At 40.5% G+C, this 20,744-nt stretch overlaps 2 protein-coding genes and 1 non-coding gene across 7 annotated transcripts; 2 read left to right on the top strand and 1 right to left on the bottom strand.

The window, feature by feature from the left end:
- On the top strand, positions 1–12,913 carry uspl1 (ubiquitin specific peptidase like 1). Its single transcript, XM_040149684.1, has 9 exons — positions 1–176; positions 1,751–1,905; positions 2,715–2,837; positions 2,942–3,920; positions 4,041–4,151; positions 5,758–5,887; positions 7,172–7,297; positions 8,591–8,751; positions 9,586–12,913. The coding sequence occupies exons 2-9, from the start codon at positions 1,780–1,782 to the stop codon at positions 11,418–11,420; spliced, it is 3,591 nt and encodes a 1,196-aa protein (XP_040005618.1). The 5' UTR covers positions 1–176; positions 1,751–1,779; the 3' UTR covers positions 11,421–12,913.
- A 1,028-nt stretch (positions 12,914–13,941) lies between these two features.
- Positions 13,942–14,013, bottom strand: trnae-uuc. The gene has a single exon. It is a non-coding gene; the product is annotated as a tRNA-Glu (tRNA).
- Positions 14,014–14,295: 282 nt separating this feature from the next.
- Positions 14,296–20,692, top strand: LOC120802547 (arachidonate 5-lipoxygenase-activating protein). Of its 5 annotated transcripts, none has more exons than XM_040150468.1 (6): positions 14,296–14,492; positions 16,532–16,618; positions 16,710–16,791; positions 19,022–19,092; positions 19,976–20,057; positions 20,160–20,692. In XM_040150468.1, exons 2-6 carry the CDS (start codon positions 16,546–16,548, stop codon positions 20,320–20,322), a joined length of 471 nt encoding a protein of 156 aa, XP_040006402.1. In that variant the 5' UTR covers positions 14,296–14,492; positions 16,532–16,545; the 3' UTR covers positions 20,323–20,692. The 5 variants fall into 5 exon arrangements, with proteins under 5 accessions (XP_040006402.1, XP_040006400.1, XP_040006398.1 ...); XM_040150466.1 differs by lacking the exon at positions 14,296–14,492 and adding an exon at positions 15,575–15,671; XM_040150464.1 differs by lacking the exon at positions 14,296–14,492 and adding an exon at positions 15,880–15,918.
- Positions 20,693–20,744: the final 52 nt, after the last annotated feature.

Below are 20,744 nucleotides of genomic sequence, written 5' to 3'. Positions count from 1 at the left end.
AAGACAAAGGCCGCTGCACAACCGCCGGCGAGCGGAAAAAGAACGTTTGTCACACGAACTGACAAAACGATGCACATGGACTGACTTCACAGGCGGGCAGTAAGAAATACATCTTTCTGTGGATGGATTTCATCGACCAGCAACGTAATATCACTTATAATGTAACCTTGGTTCCGGTATGTGTAATATTTATTCACTAAAACTGGGAAAACAAGTCAACAGCGACAGGAATAATCGCCGGGTTTTTAGGCGAATGTGTTAGCATGCTAGCCCCTAGGTACAGGGAATGATAGTTTAGTGCATGAAGGCTTGTTAATGGATTTGATTGGATCCACAATTGACTATTATAGCGTTAATGCATCAGCTGGATCGTGAGAAATAGGTGTTATGCCTTGTATTATGTTCGTGTGTGTGTTTGCTCTTTGCTCCTAAATGGAGTTAACGCTGAGTGCACTTGCCTTTAGAGTTAATTCTCCACTCAGGTGTTTATGCTTAATGTTGCCCTTAACTGCCCTTAACTGCCAGTGTTTCACAATAAATTATATAACGCTAATCCGAACATGATTTTGTAATGTATTAGGACGTTTTTTGAGTTCTGTTTTCATAGTTAAATGCAAAATCTCCGGTGCTTCAGCTGAGTAAACAGTAGCTGTCTTGATAGTCCCACGTGTGTGCCTGCAAGCACCTGTCTTTAGACTAGTTTTGTCTTACCAGGAAACAGCTTGCATCCTGGTGTATTTCCTGTAATATCATTGATTCTGATCAAAACTGGTATTTTAAAAGAACCCATGTGATTTTTTACAAACATAGCATTCCAAAATGAAAAAAATAAAATTGGACCAAAACTCTAGACAATCATTGAGTGGGTTGGGCAATATGAATAAAATCTAGTACCCTGATATACATCATTCTATATTGTGATGTTCATTTACATGTTCATCTAGCCCAAACTATTGCAGTGTAATACAACAGCTCTACAATAAATCCTACCTTCAGGAGATTTTAATATTCAGTTTTAGTTCAAACTGTTTTAGAGAGGTGTTTATTCAATTTTATGATCATTTTGGAGGATGTAGTCTCTGATGTTGAATCGTATTACCTTATATTAATAGTTGTGCCTATAATTTTGTCCATCGTCTTTAAATCAATGGAGGTGAAATACACAGAAACACTTAATGCAATACCATTCAACAGCAGCACAAATTACAGCCTCCAAAGTGATCATAAAGTTGAATCAATCAGCAGCTCTTTAAAACAGTTTAAACAAAAACCTTGGCAAAGATGGACTTTATTGAAGAACTGTTAAATTAGACTGTATTAGTTATAGGCAGGTTTCTCTAATAAACTGCCAATTGAGTGAACATCATGATAGAGTAAATTTTCCAGAAATATAAATTAGTAGCCCTTTTATAAAAAATAAATAAATAAATAAACAGGCGAGAATGGCACTTTTGCTGATACAATGAGTTGAATACCTGATAAATCAAGGTACTAAATTAAATTGATGCAAACATTCTGTAAATGTAATATTGCCAACCGCTTGTAGCTCATTGATTTGCAATATTTCCTGCAATATAACCAGATATATTTAAAGGGAAAGTTGCCACTTTATAAACAATTTTAAAAAATCTTGGTTGACAAATTTCTGTTGTCTCATGGTCCAACCCTGATGTGGAGTGCATTTCCTTGTACCTTCATAACTTGTAAGCTTTGAGTAACATGCCCCATGTGGTGCTGTATTTTTCCTCAGCTCCTTCGGAAGTGCCAGTTTGAAGTGACATGGTGATATTTTTTGAATGGCACCGGGCAGCTGTGGACGAGAAGAGCAGCAGTGGTTTGCCAATGACTGGTGAAGACACTGGTTTGGGGGCTTTGGCCTCACCGCTGGCGGGGTATTTGGGAAAAGTCAGTAGAGCTCCTGCTTTCCTCTCACTGTTGTCACTTGCGCAAAGCTGAATTATAGTTGACAAATACTGTGACTGGGCAGTACCAATCCAAATTAAACAAGAGAAAAAAAAAACACAAATGGAAATCTTTGGTAGTAAAAGGCGAAAGATTTTTGGTTGGCTTGAAGCCTAGAATGATGTGGAGAGTCAAAGATTGTTATGTGTATTGTATATTGTTTTATGAGAAAGGTTGAATGAAAATGTTGAAATATGTTTTTACTTTAAGTGTTTATTTGAAAGAAAAGAATGTTTTACTATTAATTTCTTTTATTTTTCATGTATTTTTATACGTATTGACATCTACCGAGCCTCTAAAATTCCAGGTCACATGTGCCACTCTGTCTCACTAAACTGCTGCTCACTGGTACTGATGAGCTGAAATCTGAGGCCACAGCTAAAAAACAAACATTAAAGCATACATTTTACCTGACAGTAACTTTTCGGCAGTTCTTATGCTTACTTGTATGCTCCACTTCCTCAAGGTAAATCAAGTAAAATCTCCCCAATTTACTGATGCATGAGTATTACAATGTTATTGGAAGAATAAGACAATGAATTATGCTGACAGTGGCTGGTGGATGAAAGAGATGCTGGAAAAAGTGAAGTTGGTTTTTAAAAGAAAGTAAGATAAAAATAAGATTTGCTTTTTGTCCAGCCTTGCATGGTTTTTTAACTGTCAGATATCTTGAGTTTGTGGAGGTCAGACTTGACTCTTAGTTGTTTTTTTTTGTTTTTTTTGTCACTTCATTTTTCATTCGTCTTTTAAAGGTTCAGGAAAGAGCTGCTTCACTGGAGCATTGTCCCTGGTGTACCTCGAAGGGCTCAACCTATGCTCTGCGGTCGTACCGCATCAACCTCCAGGAGTCAATCACCCTCTGCACAAACCCACAGGTAAGTTCCCGTGCCTCTGTCACATAAACACACTGAACTGAACAGCCATGTTTCATGTTTTTTTTGGTTTTTGTTTTAACCTTTCTACATCCATTCCCACATAGTGCCTTTTCCCTCTGGTCAGCCAGTCCTTGGGAGATGTTTTGGCTAGCTTGGAACCTGTGGAGCTCGCGGTTGGGAACAAAAGAAAAAATTCCTCGGTACTGGAAAAGGAAGAGTTGATTAAACGCCCAACCAAACGTCTGCGATCAAGTGAACTTGACAGTCCTGGGACACAAAGTGTTACTGACACACTTATCAGCCAGGCAGAGCATTGCGCTGTAAACACCGTCAGTAATGGCCAACACGCAGCACCCCAGGCAGATGGTGAAAAGGCAAACGGATACCACAGGGATTTTGATTGTCCAGTTACTGAGACAACAGGATTGGAATTACTACAAAATGAAGATGTTGTTCTGAGGAAGGAACTAGACATTTCTGCTTGTACAGAAGGCTTTGCTCCTCCTACATGCTCAGCCTCAGCCGGACACCTACAGAGCTCATCAGAAGCCTTGCTGACTGCTGATGAGGATGTGCCTGCACTCTCTTCTCCCTGTGGTGCTCTTGGTGTATCAGAGACAGGGGGTGATTTCAGGCAGGTGAAGGGTCATCCTGAGGTGCTGAACAGACGGTGCAGTATGGCATCCAATCAGTCCGGCTTCACAAATGAGGACATTTACTCAACTGGAATCAATACTCCATCGCCTCAGCTCAATGAGCAGACAGCAAGGAGGGAACAGAAATCGGTGCCTGCAGACGTCACCACATGTAAGGACATAGCAGGCATTGAGTCGGAAACTGAAGATTTTTCTTCTACCTCAGTAACAGAGTCAGAGGAACTTGATTCTGTTCCGAATCAGCTTTTCTGGAGTAACAGCAACAACCTGTGTTGGCTGGACTCACTGCTCGCTGCTTTGGTCAACTGTAAGAGCTTGAGAAAGTGTAAACCTACGGATGAGCCTCAGCGGTCATCTGTCTGGCAGCTGATGAGGGGATATGAAGACATATGTAATGCCGTTCAGGTCCATCAACAGACTGGCAGAGGTAAGTTAAAGGATCATCTACAGCATACCTGTGAGTGTGATGTCATTTCATTTTTTTTTTTAATAATAAAATTAAATGCTTTTAAGTGCAGTTTATTTATCTGAAGTTGTTTCTGTCTAGATGGCGTGGTGAAGGTTCCAAATCATGTGCTGCAAAAGGCCAATGCAGACCTAGAGAATCTGAGGATGTCAGTCTTCAAACTGCTGCAGCCCAAGCTGCATTGCAAATTGGGTAAGCTCAGTCACTGAAGACATACCATGCCGCAAACAAACTTTCAGGTTCAATTCAGTATTCAGTATGAGAAATAAGAAATGATTATGGACAGTTTTTGTTACTGTCTGTTTCCATTGACTTACTGTGCCTAGGCAATTCAAGACTTTTAGATTATAGATGCAGGTTTTCACATTATTCAAGACCCCGTGAACCATGCATGTTTTCAATGCCATCACCAGTTCAGGCTAGTAGCAGCCAAAAAGTGTTGTGACCATATCTGAGTGTTGGTTTCAGGATATCATACTACTGCTCAGAAATGAATCGTATGTCAGTTTAGAGTCTGGAGTGGATATGTGTCATACCTGAGGTTTGTTTGCATTGTGCACCTTTTCTGTTCAAGTGAAATTTTTATTATACCTGATGAGAAAGGCAAGTGAAGAAATTTTATTGCGTTGTTGAACACTGGTTTATTGTTGGGTTTTCCACCCCCCCTTCTTTCTCTCAGCTTGGTATGGCGAGTGTGCAAAGTAGCAGAGCCATAATTTCACAGTTGTGAGTTCCCCCCTACATTAGAATACATTGACCAAACAACAAAAAGCTCAATATTGAAATCAGACATTGGTCCATTGAAGTTCATTTTTTGAGTCAATTTCATGAATATGTACTTTGACTACTCCTTTGAGGTGGGAGAAGCAAGAACAGACTGTCCCAGACAGCTGGAGAAAGGGTGATATATATAAAGAAGTTAATAAATATAAAAAACAAAATATTTCTATGGATTCTGTTTCTGATATGAAACCAGTGTTAGATCAGCAACGACGTACAAATTGTGCCAAGCTACTGTGAGCCAGGGAGAGATGTCTGAGTGAATGCTTTTCAAACTCAACAACACAATGCTCCCAAGGCCCCCCAAGCCTCCTGTTCATGAATATTAGATTTCATACACCCTAATGCCGCTTTTTTGTCAAAGAGATTACTCTGACAAAAAGAAGTGTATATAAAGGAGTAGTCTGTATTGTTTTGGCAATTTGCTTCTGTAAAATGTAATCACACCGCTTATACACAGTGTGAAAGGCTCCATGCTACATCTTCAAACAGCTACAGCACTTAATTACCTTAACTGCTTTTGCTTTTTTTTTCCTACCTCAATATGAATCATGCTCTGTATATTTGGCCACCCATTTGCATATCACAACGTTGTATTGAGTCATGAATCCTTGTTTAGTATCCAAGGCAAATGTTAATCTTTAAATCTCGAAGTAACTATTGACATCTGATAATACCAGACAGGGGTCTTTGCTCACCTTGGTACAGACAGATCTTCACATCACAGGAAGATGACAGAACTTGCTTAGTTGTTGTCAATCTTTGCTTTCTGAAAATACAAAGGGAATGGCAGGGATGGTGACGGGGCAAGCCGTGCAGATGGCATTTAAACAAAGCCAAAGAGACGTCACTTTCACTTTCAGGTGTGCAGACACATGCGATATCAAAAATCCAACCCATACCTCATCCACAGATTACATTCCTCGAAATGATCTCGAAACAGAGAGTATAACTGCAGCCTCCATCAGCGCTCGTATCAGTGACAATGCTCTGACTGCTACATGTTTGTGCTTTTCAGGTCAGAGGGAGACTCCAGTGTTTGCTATGCCGCTTCTGCTAGGAATGGACTCTTGGGTGGAGCCTCTCTTCCAGTCAACCTTTCACTGGGAGTTCAAGTGCAGTGAATGCAAAGCTGCTTCAAGAGAAACGTACGTGATGAAGTAGATGATAAAATACCCCATATTTTACTTGATTCACTAAAGCATTTTGTCTTTAGCCATTTAGAAACTTACTTTAGCGCTTTCACTTATTCATCCAGAAGCTTGGCAGCGGTAAGATGGAAAGCGCAGAGAAAGTAATTGTGTTGAAAGTGATGATGCTGGGGACGAATACATCGCTTACTGTACAGTAGCAGTTGGATGAGGGCCCACTCTGCTTCAGGTTTGGAGCGAGAAAAAGAAAGATATAAGTTAATGAATCATTGAAGACAAGTTGGTTTAAATTCCTTGTAATCAACCGGGGGTTTTTTTTTTTCTTTCTCCTTCTCTCTTTTGCACATTGGCTCATTTATCCATAAGTGACTGTGAACAGTTGATTGTTGATTAATCTCCAGTAATGCTGCAAAACTCTAAGGACATTAAGCTTTGACTATTAGTGAGATGTTGGGTGGAGAAAAAAAAATGTGTCAAGTAAAGCAATTTGGAACATGTACAGAATGGGCGAAAGAAATATTTTCTTTACGGTAACAGTGCATGGTCAGGCTTTGTTAATATAATATAATTTAATATGTTAGGCTACCAAAAGTCAATTATGATTATATAACAGCTGTACAAACTGAGAAACCTCGTGTCATGGCAGGAAAAACTATTGCTAATTGCCAATCACATTTTCCCAGTGCCCAAGGTAACATCTTCAGATTGCTTATTTTGTCAGACCATCAGTCCAAAACTCCGGTATTCAGCTTACAATTATATAAGACAATTATATAACACATTGGGGCACCTGGAACAAGCGAATATTTGGCATTTTTACTTGATAAATCACTCAAATGATTATCAATATTGTTATCCATTATTTTCTGTTACTCAACTAATTAAGGGGCTAAATGTCTAAGCATGAAGATGGAGGATGGCTGAGAAAGATAGTTTTGTAGGTACATTGTTTGTCTTTCAAGGGCAGAAAATTTAATCTTCCGTCTATTAGGAACAGGTGACCACGCCACAGTATTCAGTGCTAACTAGCATATTACTGCAAGCTTGTAATAAGTGTTGTTTTATGAAAAATAATGTAACTAAGTCAATAGATAATACGAGTTCAACTCGTATCCGTTACGTCAAAGATGCTACCACCAAAATACTCAGTGTTGACATGTGAACACCACATTGTAAGGAAAAGAAATTACTCTAGATGTGTTTTTTCTTCTTCTTCTGGAAAATGGTTGTCTTTTGCCAAACTGTATAAATCCTAAATGTAGTTGATGCTGTACTTTTCAGGCTTATGAAAACTCTTCCCACCTTCACAAATATTGTTCCTGATTGGCGCCCTCTTCATGCAGTTCATTCGGCCCCCTGCAATGTATGCTGCAAAAAGAATCAGAGGAGGACTATGACGCTGGAGAGGTGAGAATGTAGCTGTTAATGTGTCTACCCTCACTGCTCAAGAGGTTTGACGATGACTAGCCTTTTTGGGATTTGCAATTTGATTATTAATTAAGATGCATTTACTTTACGTTGGAGCATGTGTCTATACCAAATGCCAATTTAAAATTAAGGACACTGTGTTTTAGTGGCGTGATTTTTAGTTTAAATATCCTTCAAATCAGATCACCATTTTATGCAAACGTTTGGGACCCTTGGCGCAAATTACATATAGATTTACTTATTTTTGAAGCGGGAAAAAGGTAAACGCAACCCCTGCAGCAAACAGACGTTGAAAAAGAGTCTCTCTTCAAATGTAAAAGCATTGTTAATTTTTTATTGCATAAACTTAAAAAGCAGGAAAAAAAACACTAATTGTTGAATAAACTGCATATGCAAACTTCTGGACACTAGGTCAGTGCTTAGGAACCCACCTTTGCCAACTGTGGAAATGGAGTGGAAATATTCTGCTTTGGGGCTGTGTGGCAGCCATTGGCACAGGAAACATTGCACGGAGAGAGGGGACGAATGGATTCCACTAAATATCAGCAAATCCTGGATGCAAATGTCCTGCAGTCAGTCAAGAAAGTGAATCTGAAGAGAAGCTGGCATCTACAGCAGGACAATGATCCAAAGCAGATGTCAAAATCCACCATGAAACCCTTCAAGAAACATATGCTGAAGCTTTTGGAACAGCCCTCACGGTCCCCTGACCTGAACCACAGCGAAAATCTTTGGTTAGATCTCAAACACGATGTGTATGCACAAGACAGCCGGAAAAACATCTCAGACCTCGGAGTGATCTCCAGGAATAATGGTTGAAAATTCCTAAATTAACAATGGAAAGACTCTTAGCCGCGACAAAAATTGTTTGCAAGCTGTGATATTTTCCAAAGAGGGGGTTCCTAATAACTGACTTAGTAGGGTGGCCAGACTATAAACATTTATTTCTAAGTCCAACAGAAACCCACAGGTTAGCAGGATAACAAAAAATGTCTCCACAAGACACGATAAAGAAAACTGTGCCTCCATAGCTACGCCACAAATTAACTAATTAACTTCAATTGTCTGGCTATAGTGGCAGTGACTGACTGGGTGAATGAAACGACTAATTTTTAATGAATTATACTTGACACTTAAATTTCCTAAAAAAAAAAAAAAAAAAAAAGGTGCGGTAGTTTCGTAGAAACGGCGTTTTTATATTTAGAGAAACTCCTGCCTAGGCCTTTACTTTTACATCGGTTTAACCAGACCTTTGCTTTGTGTTCTGCTTAGTGTGCCTCCAGTGTTCGTGCTGCACTTTGTCGAGGGGCTTCCTGACAATGATGTCAAAATCTACACCTTCACCTTCAAAGGGAGACGCTTCTCGGTCACCACTGTCATACAGTACATCCGTCAACTGAAGCACTTTGTCACCTGGATTTGTAATTCTGACGGTAGGTATTTTTGAGACCGCTTCTATTTTGGTCTAGACGTGTCATATCGGTGAAAAAAAGACTTTACCAACATTGTCTTTACCAATGACTTTGCTAAAATGTAGGTACGTTAATGAGCCTCCAAGTGAAGTCTGGTTTGCATGCTAGAGAGCAATTTTAAAAATGTTTAATGAATTACTTCGCCGTATTTTAGTCCTGAGAGGATGTCATTTATAACAGACTTTTTCCATGGTTAACTGAAGTCAAATGTCAGAGAACTTGTTTTTTTGCTTCTCTATGTCAGTCTCTAAGCTGCATTTGCACTTGATGTGAAACCATAAACACTTGAGCTCACAGTTAATTCAAGTGAAGGTTAATATGGTTTTTTCCACTACATTCTAGTTTGCCAACAGCACATTCTGCTGGACAATTTATGTAATGTTAAACTTTGTAAGCCTCCAGCCATGAAGGGCTTGTTTCACTGTCATTTATACAGAATTTATCTGTGGCTTGTCAGCTAAGAGTTTACTAATACATTTGATTATTATTTCTACATTTGATCGATTTTATTAGTCTGCATTATGTTTTGCTACATCTATATCCTTTCGTATGTGCCTCTGCTGTCTTGGCCCAGATTTTCCTGGTCTCAGTGAAATATTTTCCTGCTTTATTCAACCAAGAAATTGCTTTATTTGACCAATTTTTTGGTCAGAAAAGCTAATATTATTATTATTATTATTATTATCATCGTTGTTGATCTTGATAGGCTGAGAATCTAATCATAAGACATCAGTATAAACATACAAGCTGCAATGCTGTTTTTTTTTGTAGTAACCGTGTACCTGTTCCTCACAGGGTCATGGCTGGAGTATGACGACTTGAAACATCCACACTGTAAGACCCATCAGAAATTCCCGGTCCCTGCTGAGGAGATGCACGTTGTCTTCTGGGAAGTGGAGGAGGATAAAGAGCCCGGTGTCTGTTCTCCCTCCAGCACTTTCTCTGACTTTCCGCCTTCTAAAAATGAAATGAACCCCAGTCTAAGTGGCAGAGACTTAGCAGCAGAGGAACTGTTGGCTTGCTCTCCAGATCAGTCTTTTCTCATGTCTCACAATGACACCGACATTGTCTGTGCGCTCTCGGTATCTGAAGACAGCAACAGCATCATGGACAAAACCATTACAGCCGGCCTTGATACTTCGATAGGTTCCACAACGCTGATCGACACCTTCGAGGGCCTTAGCCATAATGACATCATTACACTCACACTGGTGGAATTAAAAAATGATTCTGAAATGCAGCCATTAAACGACAGCGAACAAACTCAGGATTTGATTGTGTCCGGCGAGAACGAAATACTTGAAGCGACGCCGGATAGCTCCTCCGCTGTAACAGGCAGCGAGATGTGTCGCGACCCAGATATTGCGCTTCCAGCCACCTCAGTCTCATCTGACCCTGAATCTGGGGACGGCTCGTCTAGTGATCCAACATTTGTGCCCGGTGCCAGGAGAGGGAGAGGGAGAGGCAGAGGGAGAGGAATTGGCAGATGCAAAACCGTTAGTAGACAAAAAGGTAAAAAGGCAGCCTCATCAAAAGCAGCTCCACCTGTTTCACCACCTGTGTCTTCTGAGCCCACCGAAGTAATCGGTGACAAACCCGTGGCTGCTGCTGCTCAGGAAAACACACCACCTGTTGAAACTACTGATACCTCACCCATGTGCACCAGTCAGAAAAGTCCCACAATGGCACCAACAATAGATCAGAACGCCCGCTGGTCCTTCCTGCTCAGCAAACACCCACTAAACCATGTTAACACGTCCACTGTGAAACTCGCCCCCGCCCACACACCCACCCCGGTCACACAAGTAAAGCCCACTCCTCCCACTCACTCTACCCCCAACCCTGTGAGAAGACAGCAGATTCCTGGAGGTCTCTTCCCTAAACCACAGCTCAGGACAGAGGAGAGCGAGGGTCTCCCACTGAAAGCTGCAGAAATGTACGGTGCATTCAGTGCCAAGTGCTCAAACACCCCAAGTCCGCTCCCGTCCCCTGCGCTTCTCAATGACAAACCAAAGCTGTTTCAGCCCGTCGCCTCTCACCACCAGAAATCACTGAGGAACGCAACAGAGGTGTCTTGTGCATTACTACCTACGCCGAAAGCAAAGGGGGTCCCTGAGCTCTCCTCCTCCAAGAAACCGAGCGGCCAGTCCTCGAAGGTTCCTCCAGGTCTAAGCGACACTGAAGCCCTCAGGTACAAGCTGATAAAGAAACTGAAAGCAAAGAAGAAGAAGCTCGCCAAGCTGAATCAACTGTTGGGTCATCAGGCAGGAGTCGCCCTCCGACCGGACAGCACTGACCTGAGTTCTCCCAACACCGTTACCTCCAGTACCTATGACGGCTCCACCTGCGACGACTTCCTCTCCGACCTGCTTTCACCAGCAACGACAGCCAGCAACCTCTCACCAGACAGCACTGGCTTCCTAGAGATCCTGGCCAGCAGACAAGATGGAGTCGACCATATGGACTGTGGGGTCAACGCCGTCGGTGCAGTGTCACAGACGAACGCTTGTATGAACGGCGCCAGTGGGAACAGTGAAAACTTCCTGGATGAGTTTCTCTCGCAGGCTGTGGCTCAGGGACCGACTGAGATGGAGAGCGAGGCTCTCAGCGCACTTGAACTTTTCATTTAAGCTGCGGGTTCAGGTTTTGCCTACAGGCTACAAGATTAACACTGATTTAATGTTGTGAGAAAATTATGCAGAATGTACTTGATTAACAGTCTACGTCTCATCCAACAGTAGGGTCGTGTTCTGATAGCCAGTTCCATTTAGGATCCGGTCCCAATTCAGTAAAATACCAGGATTTATTAAGATCTGCTACCAGCGAATCCCTTATCGTATCCTTCAAATCTCGTTCTCTGTTTAGCTAGTTTAGTTTATTCTCTCTAGCCACTGTCCCCGACACTACAGGCCTCGCCAAAGGAAAGAACGACGTAGACAGATATAAAGTGACCACAATGAACACGTAACATGTCAGTGACGCTGTTGTTAAGACCGCACACGGCCGACAGGCTTAAACCTTTCAAAGTCAACAAAACAACTGTAAAATGTAACATTTGCGGGAGGGTACTCACGACGAATGGGGGGGGGGCAACAAGTCCTTTGTTTAAAAATCTTCCGTCCAACATTTTTAAGTAAGAACGTTTGACGACTTGAGAAGGACGAGTGCTCAGCCTGACAGTGTCACGTCGTATTCTGCGACCCGTCAGATTCTGTGACCTGTGGCCCCTGCAACAGTGAGTTTGTCTTCAGGTAACACTAACCGCACTGTGCACGCAAAACCTCAGCGATTTATTGAATTGATACTCACCGAATGATAAAGTAGAATTAATATTATTTTCACTCCACCAAGTGAGGAGCAAGATGAGTAAGGACAGTTTTAATGAACGTCACAGAGCAGAGACAAAATACCTGGTGAAAACCCAACAACTGTTAATTACCGTAGTTTCTGTCAGTGTCAGTGTCGTGCTTCTCTCCTAATTGGTCCCTAAATCACATTTAAAACGACGTTTTGTGTTATTAACATGATTAGAAGAAGCTGGATTCTTAAATACCAAATTACATCTTTTGTTATACGAAACAGTTGAAGTTTGCTTTGTTACTGCGCTGAGTGAAATGAGAGCTTTGCATTTTTTTAACCAACAGTTGTTTCCATTCCCCGTCAAACAGACTACCTAAAAAGATTCAATAAGGGATTCGAAGCTGGATTCAGATTCGAAAAACACACTGTTGAAGCCCATCCCCGTCTATCACTCACACTTGTCAGTTTCTCCCCACATGAAGATGTAGTCTGCAAGTTTAAAGTAGTGAAATCTCTGTGTATTTATGTTGCTATTAATTTAGATAACTTCATGAAGTTTGTATATGTGTCAACAATGTTGGCGATTGTATGTCGAACCATGGATAAAATTTGTAAACCGCATCTTGAAATGTTTTCTGCAAGTTTGGCACTTTGTAGTTAAGATATACTGTATGTATCTGGGTTGTGTGAACCTACCGTGTTTACAGCCAAAGCTGTTTGTATGCTTGTTTTGTTATTTTGACAAATTACTTGAAAATTCTCATGAAAGATGCTACTTTTTTTAAGTGTCATTTAATAAATGCTTAGATGACTCTTATAATTACATATTGCGAGAAATTATTATTTTTTTTAATGAAACAACTCTAAGAAAATGTGTGCTCTTTTACCAGATTAATGCTTACCTCATCCCGCTTCCTTGTAGGGGAATAAATATTTTAATCTTCACTTTTTATATATTTAAGTTACTGTATATATTTGTTTGCAGACATTCAATTAAAAAACTTTTTTTTTTTTTTTTTGGTCACAAGTTTGCACATATTACAAGTCCTTAAGTCTAAAAGTGAATATACTGATCTTGCTGAGATTGCACCTTAAGGAGCAAAATTTGATCTAAAAAGGAAAGTTATTGGTTATATGTCATAACCAGCAGACATTAAAGGTGAAGTGATTACTAAGAATCTATCAGTCTTTATCTCGTCCCTGACCCCAATCTGTTGTGTTGTCATTAGAAACATCATATTACAAAATATAGTGTAGAGGTCCAGACAATTTCCTTGGTTTATTCAGCGCTTTTTCTTTGCTTACTGAGTGAAAGAAAGAAGAAAGGAAAAATCATAATTTGTGTGGTTAAACGGGAAACTTGACCTGCCACAGGTAATGCACGTAAGTGGGCATTAACAAATATATTGAATCTGGGCATTTGCTGTGACATATCTCATTTGAACACAATATATTTGGTCATCTGTAGTGCTGTTGCTGTAATATTCAGGTGTTCGGCACTTGTTTTTCACAGCCAGGTAAACAAAGGGCATTTGTAGGCACAAATTATCCCCTTTTTTTTCAAAAGTTAAAATAGTAACGTACAGCTCAACTACTGAGAAACGATCCCTCCTTAATCTTAACTTCATGGTTTGTTTTTGTTTTTTTTGATTAAACCTAACTGTAAGACACACGGCCTTCATAAACCAGCTGACAAGTCCTCGCAATCGCTGATCCAGCAGCGCATGTATGAAAATGGGCGCCGGGTTTTTTATGTCAACAATTGTTAGTCTCACATTTATGAAGAAGATTTCACCCACTTATATCAGAAAGCGATGATTTAGTTTTTTTTTTTTAATTAAAAAGAAGGCGTTCCCATACCGGGAGTCGAACCCGGGCCGCCTGGGTGAAAACCAGGAATCCTAACCGCTAGACCATATGGGACATGTACGCTCGAAGGATCGCTGTCGGTTTTAAACCAATGAGCAAATACCTGGGACCTCTATTTTCCGGGTTACCTGGTTTCACTGAGTCTAGCCGTGGTCGACCTGGATAACCTCTGTCGGGAAGCTGGCCAGGTTGTGCATTACCTCAGCCAAGGAGGTTATGTGATCAGCCGTGTCTGTTTGTCTGTTGGTTTGTTTGTTTGGTTTATTTGTCAGCAGGATTACGCAAAAACTACAGAGCCGATTCGCACCGGACTTGGTGGAGGGATGGGGCATGGGCCAAGGACGAAACTTTTACATTTCGGGGCCGATCCGGATCATTTTCTATGAATTTGATTTTTTTTTCCTCTGAAGTCTGGTGCCTGTTGCTTGACGTTGGCCCTGGCGACGTTATGCGCTCTCCTGAGCGCATTTTCTGACGGAGCCATGAATGAACTTCATATGATATGAGATGAAACGGTGATACCTGCGGGTTGGGTGGGTTATAGTGACATCCCGAGACTGATATGCCGAACTGTGAAATGCAAAGAATATAATCACATAACTAGAATAGAATAAAGAGACACTAGAAATAATTTCCAAATATTAAAGTAAGACTAAGGCTATAAATAAGTGTGGTCATTATTATATAGGCTATGTCTTTATTTTGGAATCATGGAGGGACTATGAGACAACGGACGGCACAGACAAGTAAAAGCTGCATCGTTTGTAGTTGTCTTGCGTCTCTTCGTGGTCATTTTGGCTCAATTAATTTGACGTCAATCGACCTATCGATTAATCGATTTAACCTCTACACCGCTGGTCGGTTTCTGGGTGTAATAATGAAACCGCCGTCTACAGTGGACATACATAGGACACTGACAACAAATGTCTGCTCCAAGGCCACCTAGGAGGATAGTCAAGCCAAGACTGCGGACTTTTTCAGTGTTTAATCATAATTACTTAATAAATGGATCAAATTAAAGAAAAAAAAGTATTACATTTGCATTTAAATTCCATGCAACAATGTATCCCGAAGTTTATTTGATCATCAATGAGGCTTTAGCAGTCCCAGTTAATCAAATCAAGTGGATTCTACGATGAGTTACAGTCTTTTTGGAACAAAATTCTCTCTTACATCAAGCAAAAAACTGTTTCAGTTTACATATGGGCACCTGATTCACTTTTACAGTTTCTGTTGAGTGACTGATTTAAAGAACTTCCAAAACACAGAGCAGACTCCTGCAACCACAAAACATCTGGCCAATTTAATGAATTTATTTTTATTTTTTTTTTGTTTTTCTTTTTGACATAAAATTTAGAAGTTCATTTATCGATTATAACTGAACACTGTGACAAATTGGGGGCAGGGGGGTATAGTGGCTTCAATGGAATCATTTCGTCTATAGGAAAAGATCATTTTGTACGGCTTTCTGTGTGCAAAAAGAAAATCTGTTGGAGCAAATTGTGGGGACATTACAGCAAACCTTAACAATCACTGGGATGAGAAAAAGCAGCTGGAGTAAACTGCATTACCATTCAAAAGCACATGCAGGCACTGTTTGACTGTAGCGAGGCAAAGTCAGAACAACTCAGCCACTGAGACAGCTTGTAAATAGCTACGTTTTACTCTACTTATCCATTCAAAAACCTTTTTCACAGCCTGCTGCTGGTGGAGTAAGTACATTTACTGCCACTAGAACTGTGCTGGAGTAGTTTTGAGGCACGTGTGCTGTGGCTGAGTATTCATTTTGCAAGATTATACTTTTACTCCATGACATTTCAGAGGCAAATATTGTACTCCACCACAATTATTTGCCAGCGGTTAGTTTGAGGATAAAGATTTTACCCACAAAACATATGATCAACTTATAAAATATGACGATTACTCTACACTCTACTCGTGACTGCACGACTTTTACTTGTAAGAGAATTTTTTTTTTGTGTGTGTGTGTGTGGCAGTAAAACATCTCAATACTTCTTCCAACACTGCAGCAGACATTTTGACTTTGTCATAAGGGGAAGAGCACAGGTGTAATTAATAGCGTTATGAGCCATTGATTGGTAACAGCTGGTTTTTCTCTACACTGACAAGACCAGTGTCTGTGAAAAAAGCCTATGGATACTTTAACTTGTCTAGGACATTTCCTGACATGTAAATATTATTTACACAGCTCTCACCCATTGGTCTTTTTCATTTGCCAGAAATACTGTAGAACCCCCCCCCCCCCCCCATCAAAGAGCCTCTACCAGGAAACTGATAAAAACCAAAGTGTACAGTGACCGCAATAGAAATTTCTCTGCAAAGCATGGGCCTGCGCCTGTGCCTGTGTCTCACACAAACACATTCATTTTAAGCCAGTGCATCATTTACATAAAGGGGAAGCCACAAACGATTGTGTATGCGTGATGGAGGTGAGATAGGGACCAACGTGACGTCACAGAGGGACAGAGCAGGTTTATGCTGCGCCACCGTCTGTAAATATGCATTCAGGCTCTGTCTCCCTCAGCCTCAGCATCCGAGTTTTTTCCTACAGCTCGCGCAGTGATCATGGACTCCAACAAAGTGGTGGAAAACATCTACCTCCTGGTCATCGTCACCCTCATCAGCGTACTTCAGAACGGTGAGAACAAGCAATAAGCAGTTTTTTGGTCACATAGTTTTTTTTGTTGTTGTTTTTTTTCAAATTTTTTCATTTGTCTCTTTGTTTTCAGCATTCTTTGCCCAGAAGGTAGAGAAGGAATGCAGGAGTCAGAATACCCAAACATCCTCTTTTGAGCGAGTGTCTTGCGCCAAGTAGGTGCCCTTTCTTCGATATTCAGTTCCTCCGTCGATCTATACAAACACTGATGGCGGTGACACAGTGAACGACTTTGTGTTATTTTATTTCCTACTATAAACTTTCCACTTGGTTTTCCATTCCCCCAGTTGTTACTTTCATGGATGTGCAGTCCTCATTTGCCTGGACACGCCCAGACAGGAAGAAAAGCTGGTGCAGAGCTCATTTGACAGTTTGCTTGGAAAGGCAACAATAGCCATCAGGAAAACATTTATTCTGCCGACTTCTCAGGAAACCGGGTCATCGTTATTTGTAGGTCCTGTTATGGTCAAAGGAGTGAATGCTACTCCTACATTTGCAGTCCGTGGCCAGTTGACATTTCACGGATCACAACATAAAAGCGATCTTGTTTCTCAAACCGAGTGTCAAAAATGTGACTTTTACACTTATTGCAAAACCACTTGGCACATAAACGTTTGCCAACTCTAGAGCAGATCTACCTGACTACTTAGATTCCTCATTAACACGTGGCACAGATTACTAGTGCTGAAACAATTAAACTATTAATCGATCAGTTGATCAATTGGAAAGGAATTTAAGGGATTTGCTGGTTGTTGTTTTTTTTGTTTTCTTTTGTTTTTTTTTCATCTGTTTGATATCATTGTAAACTGAATGTGATTGGGTTTTAGACAGTTGGTTGGACAATCTGAATACATCACCTCGGACACCCAGGGAGACTGCGATAGACATTTACCTCTTTTTTTCTGATATTTTAAAGACCACACACTTAAATCTGTCAATCAGAAAAATATTCAACGGTTTCATCACTGACGAAAATAAAAAGTTACCCCCTCAGATGTGCTTTGACAACTAGGTTAAAGCTAAAAATTACAATCTGATATTTGTAACTGATAAAGCAGCTCAGTCTTCGCTTGGCAGACTCCTATTAGTCCACCAGCAACAATGCACTTCCTGTTTTTAAAAAGGAAATATCTGAGCAACACCCTGCCCCGTAGATGATGTTAGGATTTCAAAAAAAAAAAAAAAACGAAAGACAAAAGTAAGCCTCTAAAATGTGATGCAAACGTTTGGTGACAGTTTAAAACTTGCCAGTTTTTGTAATGTCTCGCATTCATTACGCTTTCTCACATTTCCAGTTTACAGCAATGTATTTGGTTGCCTGTAGGATACAATCTAGCTATAAAGTGTGGTCAGTTTAGGGGGTGGTTATGAAGTTTGAACAGTTCTTGACTTGTTTTGGTACTTGGTAATCCCCTGAACCCAGTGGTTGATAGTGACCCCATAAAATGCAGAAGCAAAGTCTACTCGTAACTTAGCCTGCAACTAATGATTGTTTTCATTATTGATTAAATTGCCAGTTGTAAATGTCCAAAATGTTAAATGTCAAAAAGCAGTAAAAAAAAACAAAAAAAAAACGTCTGTCACAAATTCTTAAGAGCTTAAGTGAAACCTTCACATTGCGTATTTGTCTGGCCAACAGTCCACAACCCAAAGATTATTATTATTATTTTACTATAATGTACCACAAATTGATTGACTGCTTGATTAATTGACTAACCATTGCAGCTATGTTTGTGACCCCTAAACCGGAGGTTATGGACATGGTGTGGACATGAGTCACGAGCACCTCAACCACAGAGGGATTTTTCTCAGATAGTTTTTTTTCTTTTTTTTTATTAAGGCAGTTAGAGGCCTGAAGGGTTTAAAGTATCCTTTTTTTTTTACAATAAAAAAATATCAAAAAATTTGAGAAAAGACAAGAGAAAATCAAAATAATTTAGTGTAAAATATTTTTTTCTTCCTTAGGTCAGCTTGTGAAGTATGGTGTGTTCTGGATAGCTCTCCCGACGTGTGAAATTTAAAAAAGGTTTGAGGGATACGGTTCTGTGCGACATACTGTACTGATTATTGCAATTTATTGCACCAGCCCGTATGTGCTGACTCAGAGAAGGGACTCAGTTTTTCCTGGCTTTCCATTTTAACACTCAGAAAGCTAAACTGGGTCCTGTAGCTCATGCACTGTTTTATCACTTGGATGCTTGTTTGGTTTTTTTTTGAAAGCCACTTCTGCTCTCCAGTTTCAAAACATTTCCTAACGGACGTAGAAGAAGGGCTTGGTATAAGTCGCCGCTGTCTGTAACAGATTGGCGATTGCTCCACAGTTTCTTGTTGCAGGCGACTTCCTTGAAATGTGCTAATTACAGATTTTGTTTACGTTTCCTCCAGTCGTAACTGCATGGATGCGTATCCCACTTTCCTGGCAGTGATGTGGTGTGCCGGTCTGTGTCTCAATCAAGGTAATCATTAATCAGGCACTGTACAGGACGCAGTACGCTTTATTACTGTCAACAGAACACACCCACATAAAGTCAGCGCAACTGAGGAGGGTCAGGTGGACATTTAGGAGTATTTTCTGTTCTGGAGATGTAATTTTTATTACTTCTTGACCTGTGTTTGAGAAGCAGCAAATCTAGACCTGCACCTGGAGTCCAATTAGTAACATTTACGCTGAACCTGAACACCACAGCCATGTGTGACTGTTACGCATTTCAGTGAGTCACAGTTTGCGTCCCAGCTCAACCCCAAAGGTATTTAATGGAGTTGGGATTAGGGCTCTTTGCAGGCTCCTAAACTCGGAAAGCCATTTCTTCACAGACCTCCCTATGTTCCAATGGTAATTGCTAAAACAGGAAAGGGCCTTTCCCGGCCTGTGGCTGCTGCAGGTCCCAGGTGGCAGGGAAGGCAACCAAATACAGATGTCCTAAGAGGACATAAGAGGAGAGACGATGAGCCAAGAGGTCGTTATCAGACTGGCTGCACTCGGTAGATAACAAATTTATGTTCAAATGCAATGTATTGTATTTATCTGCAACTGAAACATATTTAGACTCATTTTAAGCAGAACACATAATTAACCCAAAATACTCAGAATGGGTTGCTAAAAACTGACAGGAAAAAATACTGTTCATTTAACTTATCTTTAGCCATACAAAAATAAGTTCACATGTGCATTAAAATATAAATATTAAATCCGACTTTCATCACCGCAGTGATACTTTCTTCAGGGATGTTGACCCTTTTTTACACTACAGTTTACCAGCAGCAGCCCTTTTTGTGGGTTTCACTGCAGTTTCGGTTTCAGTTTGTTTTTTTTCCCCCTTTTCCATCCTCTGTTTGAAGCTCCTGCTGCGTTTGCTGGGGTCATCTACCTTCTAGTCAGGCAGAAGTACTTTGTTGGATACATGGGACAAACCTCTCAAAGGTGAGTGAACACAAGCGGTCGACGCAGTGTGTGTGTGTGTGTGTGTGTGTGTGTGTTAAGAGTTATGGTATAACTAATTTTTTTTTTTTAATATCTGTGTAGCACACCAGGCTACCTGTTTGGGAAACGCATCATCTTCTTCCTGTTCCTGATGTGCCTCGTGGGCATCTTCAACTACCTGCTGCTGCGCTACTATGGCAGCGACTATAAAGAGCACGTACAAACCATCGCCAGTGCTGCATCTACCCTTCTCCTCCTCCCTTAATCCAGTGTCCAGTGTGCGTCACCCAAGGGCAACAACACTTGCCCACATTTATCTTTTAATTGATGAGAACAACTGAATCAAAACACGGCAATCTTTTGTAGGTTGTTTTTTGTAAAAGGGCATTTATTGTATTTTACTTTGTTAAAACATAAAAACTTCTTACAAACTTAGAAATGCTCATTCATCGGTACAAAAGTCTGCAAACATTTGATTCTGAAATGGCACAGCCTTGACCCCTTTAGCCCATACAATACAATATTTGTAAATCATGAGGTAAATAAGTGTTTACTAACAAAAAAATAAAACACCTTTAGAAATCAATGTAGACATATAATTTGCCTAAGTAATCCTAATGTCATTCAGAGTTTCCTCGTCAGTCCCTGTCAGCTTCCATTCACCGAAAAGAAGAAATGTTTGGACCC

The sequence above is a fragment of the Xiphias gladius genome, chromosome 17 (assembly GCF_016859285.1).
Source record: "Xiphias gladius isolate SHS-SW01 ecotype Sanya breed wild chromosome 17, ASM1685928v1, whole genome shotgun sequence".
NCBI lineage: Eukaryota > Metazoa > Chordata > Actinopteri > Istiophoriformes > Xiphiidae > Xiphias > Xiphias gladius.
Note: the sequence above shows the minus strand (reverse complement) of the source record. Positions and strands in the feature narration are given on the sequence as shown.